This window comes from Bombina bombina, chromosome 5 (genome assembly GCF_027579735.1).
Source record: "Bombina bombina isolate aBomBom1 chromosome 5, aBomBom1.pri, whole genome shotgun sequence".
Taxonomy (NCBI): Eukaryota; Metazoa; Chordata; class Amphibia; order Anura; family Bombinatoridae; genus Bombina; species Bombina bombina.
Window position 1 is genome coordinate 112,795,671 of NC_069503.1, and position 13,305 is coordinate 112,808,975.

The 13,305-nt window shown below is 34.4% G+C and overlaps 1 protein-coding gene across 3 annotated transcripts in view; it reads left to right on the forward strand.

The window, feature by feature from the left end:
- LOC128660028 (oocyte zinc finger protein XlCOF6) overlaps positions 1 to 11,591 on the forward strand; it is a 227,493-nt gene extending 215,902 nt beyond the window's left edge. For 2 of the 3 annotated variants that reach the window (XM_053713629.1, XM_053713628.1), the window contains 2 exons: positions 6,942 to 7,057; positions 8,944 to 11,591. In XM_053713629.1, the coding sequence (XP_053569604.1) occupies positions 7,039 to 7,057; positions 8,944 to 10,793 (1,869 nt within the window). In that variant the 5' untranslated portion in view covers positions 6,942 to 7,038 and the 3' untranslated portion in view covers positions 10,794 to 11,591. The remainder of the gene's footprint in view (positions 1 to 6,941; positions 7,058 to 8,943) is intronic. The other variant, XM_053713631.1, reaches the window with a different exon arrangement.
- The last annotated feature ends 1,714 nt before the right edge of the window (positions 11,592 to 13,305 follow it).

Genomic DNA, 13,305 nt, shown 5'->3' on the forward strand with positions numbered 1-13,305 from the left:
ACATATTCAGATAGATTGCTTGACAGACTCCCTATCCCTGAAATTATCGGTCGACCCGGAGGTCGTTCAAGGGATTTGTGGACTTTTGGGAGGTAGTAAAAGACTGGGGTTATGGGATGTTTAATATTAATATAATTAAACTCCTTGTCATTAAGTATCCCAGTGCTGTGTGCTTCTCCCAAAATAGCGTCCAGTTCACTCTTAAAACTCCCGATAGGGTTCTGTTTCAGTATTTCGTATGTACCTTGATCTGATAGAATTCTATTACATTCTTGTTCATAGTCTCTTTTGTTTAGGATGACAATGCCCCCGCCCTTGTCTGCTGGTTTTATGACCAAGTGGTGATTTTTCTCGAGGGACTTAATTGTGTTCATCTGTTCTTTTGAAAGGTTATGTTTATGATTATTCAGACTTTTTTGTTTGATGTCTCTGATCTCGTTGCAGATCATTGTATCGAAGGTCTCTATGGCACTGCCTTTGCTAGTGACCGGATAGAAATTTGATCTTGCTTTTAGATCTGTGTGTAAATAGGGACTGTTATTACTGGTTTGTGCCCTCTGGTAACCATTCCCATATTGGGATATGTGTGTTTCTAGCGGAGACTTCAAGAAGTGTCTCTTGAGTGTCAGTTTCCTGACAAGTTCTTTTGCTTAATAAATGTATTGAACTTGTTTAGTCCCTTTGAAGGGGCGAACGAAACTCCATAACTTAGGACTGAGGATTCTTTATCGGTAAGTTCCTTTGAACTTAGATTGAATATACCTTTATTATGAGGGTTGGTATTGACCGAGGGACTGATCATTTTTTTCTTATTTAGTTTTCTTCCTCCTCTCTTTCCCGCAGCATTCCTAATGAGCGTCAATTTTTAACGAATTTATTAACTAATTTAACAAATTTTAATTCCATTAGTTATTTTTATAGCATTTTTAGAAACTTTTATATAAGAAAATAGTCATTTTTTCCATGCACATCAAACATTCCTCCAAAAGTGGACCAGAATATCCAGATGCGGTTATAACCGATAGGCTATATTTAATTATATCCTGGATTAATTATATGCAAAGAATACTATTTATAATCCATCTACAGTGTTTTTAGCTATCATAAAATCATGACTGTTTATGAACGTAAACTATTTTTAATTTTTAACTGTTAATATTCAGATTTTTTGTGTTTTAATGTTTAGATTATTGCACGTTTTTTGCAAGTTTGCCATTTTAAATGTATTTACAAGTTTCACTAAAACGATGTTTTAATGTCATCCAATTATACCTTACCGACCCTAAAAACCGATGTAGATAACAGAGTAAATGTAACATTTACTTTCATTCATATTCGAATTAGTAGCTAGCCTATGCCCTATAACACATGTTATCATACCGCCAAATAGATACCGGAAGTATCGGCATAGAAACTGATATTGTTAGCAAACCACCGGAAGTGACGCAATACGTTATGACGTCACTTCCGTTTTCTCCGCTTAACAACAATATCCGGTCTATCGACTGGAATAGCGGAACAAATACATTGATCAACTTAAAAGATCGAAACAAGTATACAACTAATTTGATAATACACTGCTTGAGAAAATATGGAAGTAGATTGTAGCACAATCAATATCAGGGATATACAAAATAAGAAAGGTATAATAAACACTTCCGGTTCACGCTAATACAGCGTTTTTTGGCGCAAAAATTGCGGTCTTTTGATTGGCTTAGTATGCCTTTAAATAGCCACCATAACTCACCCAAAATATAGTCTTGAGAAAGGCCTAACTAAGAGGCCGAAACGCGTTGACAGCAATTGGTGAGCAACATTTTAATACTTTTATCACATTTGTAGCATTATTGCACTATGTCATTTCTGTTGTTTGCAGGTTTTATATAAGGATTGAGTCTATATCACAAACCGAATACCTCACGAATAAAACACAAACAACAATCACCTACTAAGGAGATTCCCAGAGGGAGGATTTCCATCAGTCACCATTTATTTTATATCACAGTGAACACAAAGTAATTTATTGGATACAATTTTATTGGATACAATTTATTGGATATATTTTCACAATCTTATTTTTTATTTTTTATTATTTTTTATCTCTTCAAATTTTGGGCATTTCACAAATACAAAAACGTTTTTGGAATTAGAGCACAAAGACACTTTTGGACATTAATTTTTATATTTTTTATATTTTATATATATTTTTTTTATATATACTTTTTGATTTTTTGATATTTTTGAATTTTTCAATTATCTGGATAGATATTTTTCATCACATCTTTTTCCCACATCTTTTTCACTTGTTTCACACTCCAAGAAGAGGACAAAATAAAAGAACTTTTTAATCAATTTCACGACTCTAACCGGTTGGTGATATCACACACTCAATTCCTGTAATTTAATCAGAATATTCATGTCAACTTATTGTGATTTTAATACGATTATCGATTGTCATTTATAAATAGACTTCTATTAAATGTTTTTAACACATGAACTATATTGTTTAAATTTTAATTTTACATTGTATTTGTCAAATAAACTATCTAAATTTGTTTAATATAACAACTTTGCACTGGTCACTTATATATGTGGAATTATCATTTATAGACAGCTAGGAATATCTGTCTTCTAGACCCATTTCCCATAGCCTTTAGTTAGGCGCTTTTTGATATGCAACTACTACTATACATTATTTTCAGGGGCAGCTGGGTACCCCATTATCTTAAAGCTTCTTTGGGAACAGTATGAGCGCTGTGAGATAACACCTAAAACAATTGTATGTGTGTATATATTATGTGTGTGTGTGTGTGTATATATATATATATATATATATATATCACACACAAAGTCAAAATGAAAGGACCACTCAATGCAGTAGAACTGCATAATTAACAAGTGCACAATAAAAAGACAATTACACTTACTCTGAATTTCAAATAAGCAGTAGAGTTTTTTTTCAGACAAATTTATTTTTTCTTTCATTTTCCGGTTCCCTATCATGTGACAGACATCAACCAATCACAGACTAGTATATGTATACACTGGGAGCTTGTGCACATGCTCAGTAGCATTTTGTTCCCCAGAAGGTGTACATAAAAATATTGTGCAACATTTGATAATGGAAGTAAAGTGTCTATAAACTGCAGGTTCTTTCTGAATCATAAAAGTTTATTTTGACTTGAGTGTTCCTTTAAACATGCATGATTCAGATAGAGCATTTCTTTTTATAGCACTTTAAATTAAAGGGACAGTAAACCTCAAAAATAATGTTATATAATTCTGCACATAGTTTAGAATTATATCACATTATATTAGCGCAAACTTTATAAAACATAATATTCCCTTTGAATTTTTTTAAAACAACGGCTGTTTTTCAGACCTGCTCTCTGTGCTCTTCTGAGCGGGTCTGTTTGTTTCACACAGCGCATCGGGCCAGCTGTATAGTCACAGCCCAGCCCGACCGCGCCATTATACACAGTGCAGCTCGCTCCTGCTGTCAGACAGAGCAGGAGTGAGCTGCACTTAGTGTTATGGCACGGTCGGGCTGGGCTGTGACTATACAGCTGGCCCGATGCGCTGTGTGAAACAAACAGACCCGCTCAGAAGAGCACAGAGAGCGTGTCTGAAAAACAGCCATTGTTTTAAAAAATTCAAAGGGAATATTATGTTTTATAAAGTTTGCGCTAATATAATGTGATATAATTCGCACTATGTGCAGAATTATATAACATTATTTTTGAGGTTTACTGACACTTTAACTTCCTTTGGATGTGCTTTGTTTTCTTTGTATCCCTTGTTTAAAAAGAATATGCACATATCCTACACTAGTGGGAGCTAGCTGCTGATTGGTGCCTGCACACATTTATCTCTTGTAATTAGATAACTAGATGTGTTCAGCTAGCTCCCAGTAGTGTATTGCAGCTCCTATATATGTATCTCATATGTATCTAATAACAGGTTAATATTATACATCTGTTTGCAACTAAGTTCTGTTAAGGTAACAATTTCCATCAATAAAAACATAATATAATGCTGTATCCTGAGATATTTTAGGACACAACAGAAAATCTCTCACATTTAAATAAACAGTTTGTTTCCTCCTTCCTTATCCATATGATAATCACACCCTGAGGGGGAGGCAGGGACTCTGTATTCATGTGACACCAGAGGGGACAATAGACATCTATATGAGAACAAAAGTCCAGGTGTGACCCTCTCATTGTCTCCCAACTGACAAGTTGTACTCATGTGAGTCACACAGAGAAAGGTGACACTCCCACATTAGTATAAATATCTGTGTAACACTCAGTGATATCACAGGAGGAACCAGAGAGACTTCATACTTACAGAGCTTCTGCTAAACGGTAATATGTAAAACCTGACATAAATCTTTATTAACAGCTTCACACTGTTGTGTTTTATATAATGATGAGAAAATAGTGTTCTGTATTTTGTTATGATAACGATAAACTATTTAACTTTATATAAGAAACTGAGTTCATATAAAAAACTCAACTGTACTTATTGCATTTGTTTTCTATATGTTTCATGCTGTGCTGATGAATTTATTTTTAGCTCTTTGATTAAAAAAGCTAATTTAATACTTAGTGATTTATAGCAGTTTTCAAGCTTGAGGAGGTCTGTCCAATACTACATTTGTGGGGGTTGTTCCTGTTATCCAATGAGCAACAGATTTTTAAGTATCAGCCAATTAGAATCCTGTATTTCCCTATAGGTTTAGAATTAACTGTAGAGCCCAGATAAACCATTTTCATTTAATATTAGTGTGAAGCTGCTATTTGCTCCAGTAATAAATATCACTCAGCTTATGGCCCTGTTGTATCAGTCTCATCACATTTACTGATCTAATGATAAATATCTTGTGATCTGCTTATTATTTTATTTCTAATGAGGTTATTTTATAATACATTTCTTATTTCTATTAGCTGCACCTGTTTATCATCAGAACGTTTATCCCACTGATCTGTGACTGATTCTTGTTGTTAGTAAAGACCTTAGTGAGTGTATTCTGCACCTTCAGCTGCTGCTGTTTGTGTCACATGATTACAGACTTAAAGGGACAGTGTCCTGTAAATTTGGTTTTCACTTAAAAGAACAAGAAACCCCTAATGTTTTTCATCACTTAAATAAATAATACAATTTTAAACAACTTTCCAATTTACTTCTATTATGATATTTGCTTAATTCTCTAGATATCCTTTATTGAAGCAGCAGCAATGCACTACTGGGAGCTAGCTGAGCACAAAAAGTGAGCAAATAGCAAGAGGCTTGTATGTGCCACTAATCAGCAGCTAGCGCACCATAGTGCATTATATGCTTTGTCACAGAGGTCCCCAAGGGAATAAAGCAGATTTGATATAGAAGGAAATTGGAAAGTTGTTTTAATTTGAATAATAAAAGTGTAATTGTGACTTTGCTGTCACTTTAATGTGTTTCTAATGACTTGTTTTACCGGTGTATAAAATAGTATAAAGTGTATGGGAAATTTCACCTTTAGCTTTAGTTTTTATGTAAAATAACTGTTTGCTGTTTGTAATTTATTTTCATTATTAAATTGTACACAGCCTTTTAAATGACCTGAGGCAGCGGCTCCTACTTAGCATATGCAGGAGTTTACATTATATAAAAATATGAGTCTGAGTCTGTGATTGGCTGATAGCTGTCACATGGTACAGGTGCAGAACATATCAGAAAACAATCTATTGCTCTTTTTAAATCATAGTAAGTTTTATTGCATAGTATTTTTATTATGCATCTGTTGTTTTGTAATTCTATATGTTATGGTCCTTTTAAATGGACTGAACTTGTTGAAAAATAATCTCATCATATTATCACTCTGTGTAAACACAAACCTTTTCTTTTCTATATCTAAGATAGCAATTGAAATGAACATTTTAGTGCCTATCCCTCTCATACCCCATTGCAGTGTGATTTAAGACAGCACCGTATTGACCAAGAGAAGTTAAAGGATGGGGGTTGGAGCACATGACAAATACAAAATGTTTGGCAGTGAGAATTAGTAGGAAGTACAATACCCATACTGCAGTATCCAATTTAACTTATAGTTAAACAAATTATATTTAACATTTATTTCAGGAGAAAATATTGTTTCATATAAATGACAGAAAACAAAGATTATAATATATTTGTAAAGTTGTGCTATGGCCTCACTCATAAATAGATTTTCTACCATTATGTTGTATAGATCTGGGAAGATTCATATTTAAAGTGATAGTAAACACCCAACATGTTATTGTTTGATAAAATATATTTTCCATTTATTTACTATTCTCTAGTTTTGCATAACCAACACTGTTATAGAAATATACTTTTTGCTTACCTGATAAATTTATTTATTTTTACCTCTGTAATTACCTTGAATCTAAGCTTCTGCAGACTGCCTCCTTATCTCAGATCTATTGAAAGACTTGCATTTCAGGCAATTTGTGCTGACTCTTAAATACCTCCATGTGCATGAGCACAATATTATTTATATGAAACACATGAACTAACACCATCTAGCTGTGAAAACATATAAAATAAGATAAGAGGCAGCCTTCTAGGGCTTAGAAATTAACATAGGAGCCTCCTAGGATTAGCTTTCAACTAAGAATATCAAGAGAACAAAGCAAATGTTATGATAAAAGTAAATTAGACAGTTGTTTAAAATTGCATGCCCTATCTGAATCATGAAAGATTAATTTGGACTTTAATATCTCTTTAAGGGGCAATTATAACTCAAACAGTGTTAACTCTACTAAATGCTTGTGGTGAATCAATAGCACATATGTAATAACCTAATCAGCTGATCTGTATCACATGAATTGTTATGTGTGCCTTTAATTATACCATACGTACAGTTAATCAGAACCATTATTTATTATATCTGTCTAAACTATTTAATATACTTTTTACAGACACGGCCAGAGCACTGAGAGGTATCGGGTATTGATGTAACTGGAGTGAATAAGGGAACCTTCTTCCTGAGCACAGACATTGGAGCCTGTTATCAGCATGAACTCATATGTGTTAGGTGAGTAAAATAGATATTATGCTGACTTTAATTACTGGGAAAATAGAAGAGATCACTCATTAAACAAATACAAACTATTATAATTATATCTGCATCTTTTAAGTACATTTGTGACAGTTATAAAGAAGAAGCAACCCCCATTGGGATGAGGGTCAGGGTAAAATGTAAAAGAAAAAATAACATTTAGACAAAATATTCAATTTCCTCATATAGCAGTTTTAGGAATGGGAAAAAATGCAAACAGCATAGCCCTCTGAGCATAAAGGAAGTGGGGTAAAATAAAAACAAGTTTTGGCACCAAGTATGGCGCATGACGCAAAATGAAGTAGAAACATTTTTGGTGCCAACAAACATCCGGAAATGACGCAACTTGCTTCATGACCGATGCAACTTCATGCCAAACAACCTGGCGTCAAAAAAGACGCAGGAAATGACAAACTTGCGTCATCATAGACGCACATTCACACCAAAAAAAAATTTGCAACAAGAATGACGCAATAAATTACAGCATTTTGCAACCTCACGAGCCTAATTTTGCCCTCGAAATTAAAGAGAGACAAGTCAATTTTAAAAAGAGACTATACCCCAGATAAGAAAATAAACTTCCTAAAACATGATTCCCATACTGAAACTGATAGTCTGCAAAGGGAAATATACATAGACCTGACTCATGGCAAATAGAAGTAACATACATATATTTAAAACTTTATATTAATACATAAAGCGCCAAACCATAGCTGAGAGTGTCTTAAATAATGATACATACTTATGCCAGACACCCATCCACATATAGCAGATAGCCAAACCCATACTGAAAGCTATCAGCAGAGTTAATGGTATATAAGAGTATATTGTCAATCTGAAAAGGGAGGTAGGAGATGAATCCCTATGACCAATAACAGAGAACCCTTGAAAAGATTTCCCATGAGTATATACCATAAAATCAATAGGCGATACTCTTTTCACATCCCTCTGACAAACACTGTACTCTGAGAGGAATTGGGCTTCTATATGCTGAGAAGCGCTTATCATAGAAGAAAAATCAAGCACTAACTTATTTCATCATCTCCATAGGAGGCAAAGTTTTAAAACTCAGTTGTCGGTGTGGTGGGAGGTGTATTTATAGGCATTTTGAGGTTTGGGAAACTTTGCCCCTCCTGGTAGGAATGTATATCCTATACGTCACTAGCTCATGGACTCTTGCCAATTACATGAAAGAAAATACTACTCCCCCCTCTGTCCTTTTAGACCAATCATATCCAACAACTGCCTAACCTCAGACTTCTGAACGTAGAACACCTCCAACTTCCCCTGCCCTGACCTCGCTCATGAAACACCCATAACTACACTTAAATGACAACCTTGTTCCCAGTAAGTGTTCCCCACCCCAGAACCGCCCCTGATTTGTGTGCTTAATTTTGCAGTAAATATTATTAAACTAATAAAGTTTTTGGGTGTTTATATAAGTTTAACAACCACTGCTGAAAGCTTAAACGTATTGTAAAATCACTGCTTCTTACCCACTGAAAACATCTCACACTGATTAATAGTCTGTGATAATTAAGACATCATGTTCTCACCCAACTTGTTGAGCATGAGCCATGCAGCACTGTATGTGCAGTTGCTTGTTCATTGTTAAATGAGGATGGTGGGTGCCACCTCTCTTGCCCAGAATACAGATGTACTTGTTCCCTGGCTGAGAACATTATGCAACATACTTTGTTGTCAATTTTTAATTTGTGATTTACAGGTAAATACATTTAAAAATAAACACAAAATAGAAGACATTTTGTTGCGTATAAAAGAACATGATTTTTTATTAAGATGGATTATATTCTAAATAATAAATATTATTATTTTTCTTTATTTCATTTCTTTTTATGTAGACAAACACATGAATAGTTCATATCCATCCTTCACTACAGGAAGCATCAGAATGATACCAGTGTTTTTAGACACTAATGAATATTTGCAAACATTTGGGAAATCACAGCAGATATTTAAAGGAGATGGTGAATTGGCAGGAACTGGGCAGCAATTAGTATGTACAGAGAGTAGTTTAGTCATCAAACAAGAGGACAAGATTGATGCCTTATCTAGTGAAATGATTATCCCTGAGGATAAGCCACAAACATTTACTGAGTTTTCAAAAAAATTTAAAGAAGAGAAAAGTCTACACTCTAGCCAAATGATTCATACAAAGGAGAGACCTTTCAAATGTACAGAATGTGAGAAAAGCTTTAGATGTAAGTCCAATCTCCTAGAACACCACAAAATTCACACAGGAAAAAAGCCTTTCATATGTACAGAGTGTGGAAAAAGCTTTACAGGAAAGAGTAGTCTGAATAAACATGAAAGGATTCACACAGGGGAAAAGCCTTTCACATGTACAGAGTGTGGAAAAGGTTTTACAGGAAAGAGTTGTCTGAATAAACATGAAAGGGTTCACACAGGGGAAAAGCCTTTCACTTGTACAGAGTGTGGAAAAAGTTTTACACAAATGGATCATCTGAAAACTCATGAAAGGATTCACACAGGAGAAAATCCTTTCACATGTACAGAGTGTGGAAAAAGTTTTACAGGAAAGAGTAGTCTGAATAAACATGAAAGGATTCACACAGGGGAAAAGCCTTTCACATGTACAGAGTGTGGAAAAAGTTTTACAGGAAAGAGTAGTCTGAATAAACATGAAAGGGTTCACACAGGGGAAAAGCCTTTCACTTGTACAGAGTGTGGAAAAAGTTTTACACAAATGGATCATCTGAAAACTCATGAAAGGATTCACACAGGAGAAAATCCTTTCACATGTACAGAGTGTGGAAAAAGTTTTACAGGAAAGAATAGTCTGAATAAACATGAAAGGATTCACACAGGAGAAAGGCCTTTCACTTGTACAGAGTGTGGAAAAAGTTTTAAACAAATGGATCATCTGAAAACTCATGAAAGGATTCACACAGGAGAAAGGCCTTTCACATGTACAGAGTGTGGAAAACGTTTTACAGGAAAGAGTAATCTGAATAAACATAAAATGATTCACAAAGGAGAAAAGCCTTTCACATGTACAGAGTGTGGAAAATGTTTTACACAAAAGAGTGATCTGAATAAACATGAAAGGGTTCACACAGGAGAAAAGCCTTTCACTTGTACAGAGTGTGGAAAAAGTTTTACACAAATGAATTGTCTGGTAACTCATGAAAGGAGTCACACAGGAGAAAAGCCTTTCACATGTACAGAGTGTGGAAAAAGTTTTACAGAAAAGAGTCATATGAAAAGTCATGAAAGGAGTCACACAGGAGAAAAGCCTTTCACATGTACAGAGTGTGGAAAAAGTTTTACAGAAAAGAGTCATCTGAAAAGTCATGAAAGGATTCACACAGGAGAAAAGCCTTTCACATGTACAGAGTGTGGAAAATGTTTTACACAAAAGAGTGTTCTGAAAAAGCATGAAAAGAGACACATAGGGGGAAAGCCTTTCACATGTACAGAGTGTGGAAAAAGTTTTACAGAAAAGAGTAGTCTGAAAAAACATGAATGGATTCACACAGGAGAAAAGACTTTAATGTGTACAGAGTGTGGAAAATGTTTTACAGGAAAGAGTAATCTGAATAAACATAAATTGATTCACACAGGGGAAAAGCCTTTCACTTGTACAGAATGTGGAAAAAAATTTGCACGAATGGATTATCTGAAAAGTCATGAAAGGATTCACAAAGGAAGAAACCTTTCACATGTTTAGAAAGTGAAAAAAAGTTTTTTTTATTGAAATCCAGTATCACAAAACATCAAATATTTACACACAAATAAACTTTACAAACTCTCTAAATAGAAGCATGAAAAGGATGGCATTGTAAATAATACTTTCTAAATCCCAGTTATAAAAGCCCCAGATTGGAAGTGCTATCCTGCTGTCCTTTGTTCCTCTATATATGTGCACCTTAGTTTCTCTCATATCAATGTGATAGAATGCAATAACACCACACAGGAATATACAGATTTGTCCTCATACTGACCAGTTTACACAACCATTTACCACCAAAGTACCCCCAGTGTTGTTTATTAATATGCCAGTGTTAGGAGTTGTACATTTTAGTTACATACGGGAGAAAAAAAAAATACATTTACAGAATGGAGTCTTTATATGAATAGAGTGTTAGACAATTACATAAACAAGAACATCAGACTCAAATAATTGACATCTGGGAGATATATTTAATGTGCACATCCTGTGGATAAACCTTTTCTTATAGCAATAGATGCTTAGCATTGTACATGTTATATACCAGAGGAATTACTGAGGGGAAACTGATTTTATTTAATGAGACACAATATCAGTAACATACGTGATCATAATCAGTTTAATTTAAATGGCTACTATAACTAAAGGGGAACATTATATATCTGATAAATCCCTTTGTATCAAGAGCACAAGTGTTAGGTATATTTATACCATTGTGTGCATATATCATGTAATGCTCTTTTTGACTATATAATGATGTAATGGTTTTTCCTGCAAATAAAAAGTGATTGTAATCCAGACCAGTATTTTGTGTTTTTTGTATAATTAAAAACACAATATCACAGAATAATTAGGAAAACATCATCAAATACAGAAGCCAAATCTGACAATGAAAGTTAAACGCTGATAATTCAGAGCAGCAATTTTACTCAACTTTCCAATTTACTTCTGTTATCTAATTTGCTTTGTTCTTTTAGTATCATTTGTTAAAGAGTAAACCTATGAGGCTGATATGAGCTTAGGGGCATGCACGTGTATTTAGCACTCTGTGCAGCAGTGTTTGTAACTATGTATAACAATGCTATATATGTTGTTGCAAACTCTGCTGTTTGAAGACACGTGCACACTTATGAGTTCACATATGGTTACTCTTTAACAAAGGATACTAAGAGAACTAAGCACAAATGATAATATAATTACATTGGAAAGTTGTTGGAAATGTCATGTTCTTTCCAATACATTTGTTTAATTTTCACTTTACTGTCCTTTTAGCAGTACATAAAACAATATCAAATTAACCTCACAACCTACACCAACCCAGATTATTAATTACCAGCAAGACTTTATACACAGACATTTTATGTTACTTAAATTATACTTAAATGGATAGGAAATTACACTTTCATGATTCAGATAGAATTTGTAATTTTAAGGCACTTTTAATTTCACTTCTGTTACCAAACTTACTTTTTTCGTTTGATATCCTTTGCTGAAAAGAATATGTACATATTCCCAGCAGCATAACTGTACTACTGGGAGCTCACTGCTGATAGGTGGCTACATACATTTGCCTCTTGTCATTGGCTCAAATATATGATCAGCTAGCTCCCAGTATTACAGTTACAGCACTGTGAGATGAGACCGGCACAGGGCAATGCCTTCCTAGGCTTTGATGCAAATTGGTCAAGCTGGCGACCTCCAGCTCCACAATGTAAAACAAACAAAACTGTCCACAGTACCAGTGAAGTAAAAGGAATCTTCTTTATTAAATGTTTAACCCCTTAAGGACCAGCGACATACCCTGTATGTCGCTGGCCTTTTTTTGGGACTTGATTGTTTTAAAGCGCGGTTTTGCCACCAGCGTTGCGACTGCTCTATTCCACAATTAATACTCCGCATTAATAGCGTGTTCTTGCTAGACTTGTGCTATTATGTCCTGAAAAAACCCTTAACGACCAGTGACATACAGGGTACATTGTGGTCATTAAGGGGTTAAAAGCATACAAGACAGGTATGCAACGTTTCGAGACCGCAGTCCCTTAATCATGCATACACAGTAATGCACCTGTCTCTTAATTTAAAGGCAGTGTCAACCAATCACATTCAGGATCCAAAGTAACACACCTTGTGCTTGGATTAACCTTTTCATCTCTTGTTTATACATATATATACAATTGTGAATTAAGTATGTAGATTCTGCCATCCATAGATAGAGACACAAATAAAAACAATGTATTTACACAAAGAACAGGTAAATTACAAAATAAACGTTGCATACCTGTCTTGTATGCTTTTAAACATTTAATAAAGAAGATTCCTTTTACTTCACTGGTGCTGTGGACAGTTTTGTTTGTTTCCCAGTATTACAGTGCCACTCTAGAGCTGACATTGCAGGAGTTAAACACATAGTTATATAAAAGAATAAATAAATAGGGGGCGCCCTTGGGCTAATGGAAATCAGTGATATAGTTATTATAACAGTCTGTAACAAAGGTGAACAACTGAATACAAT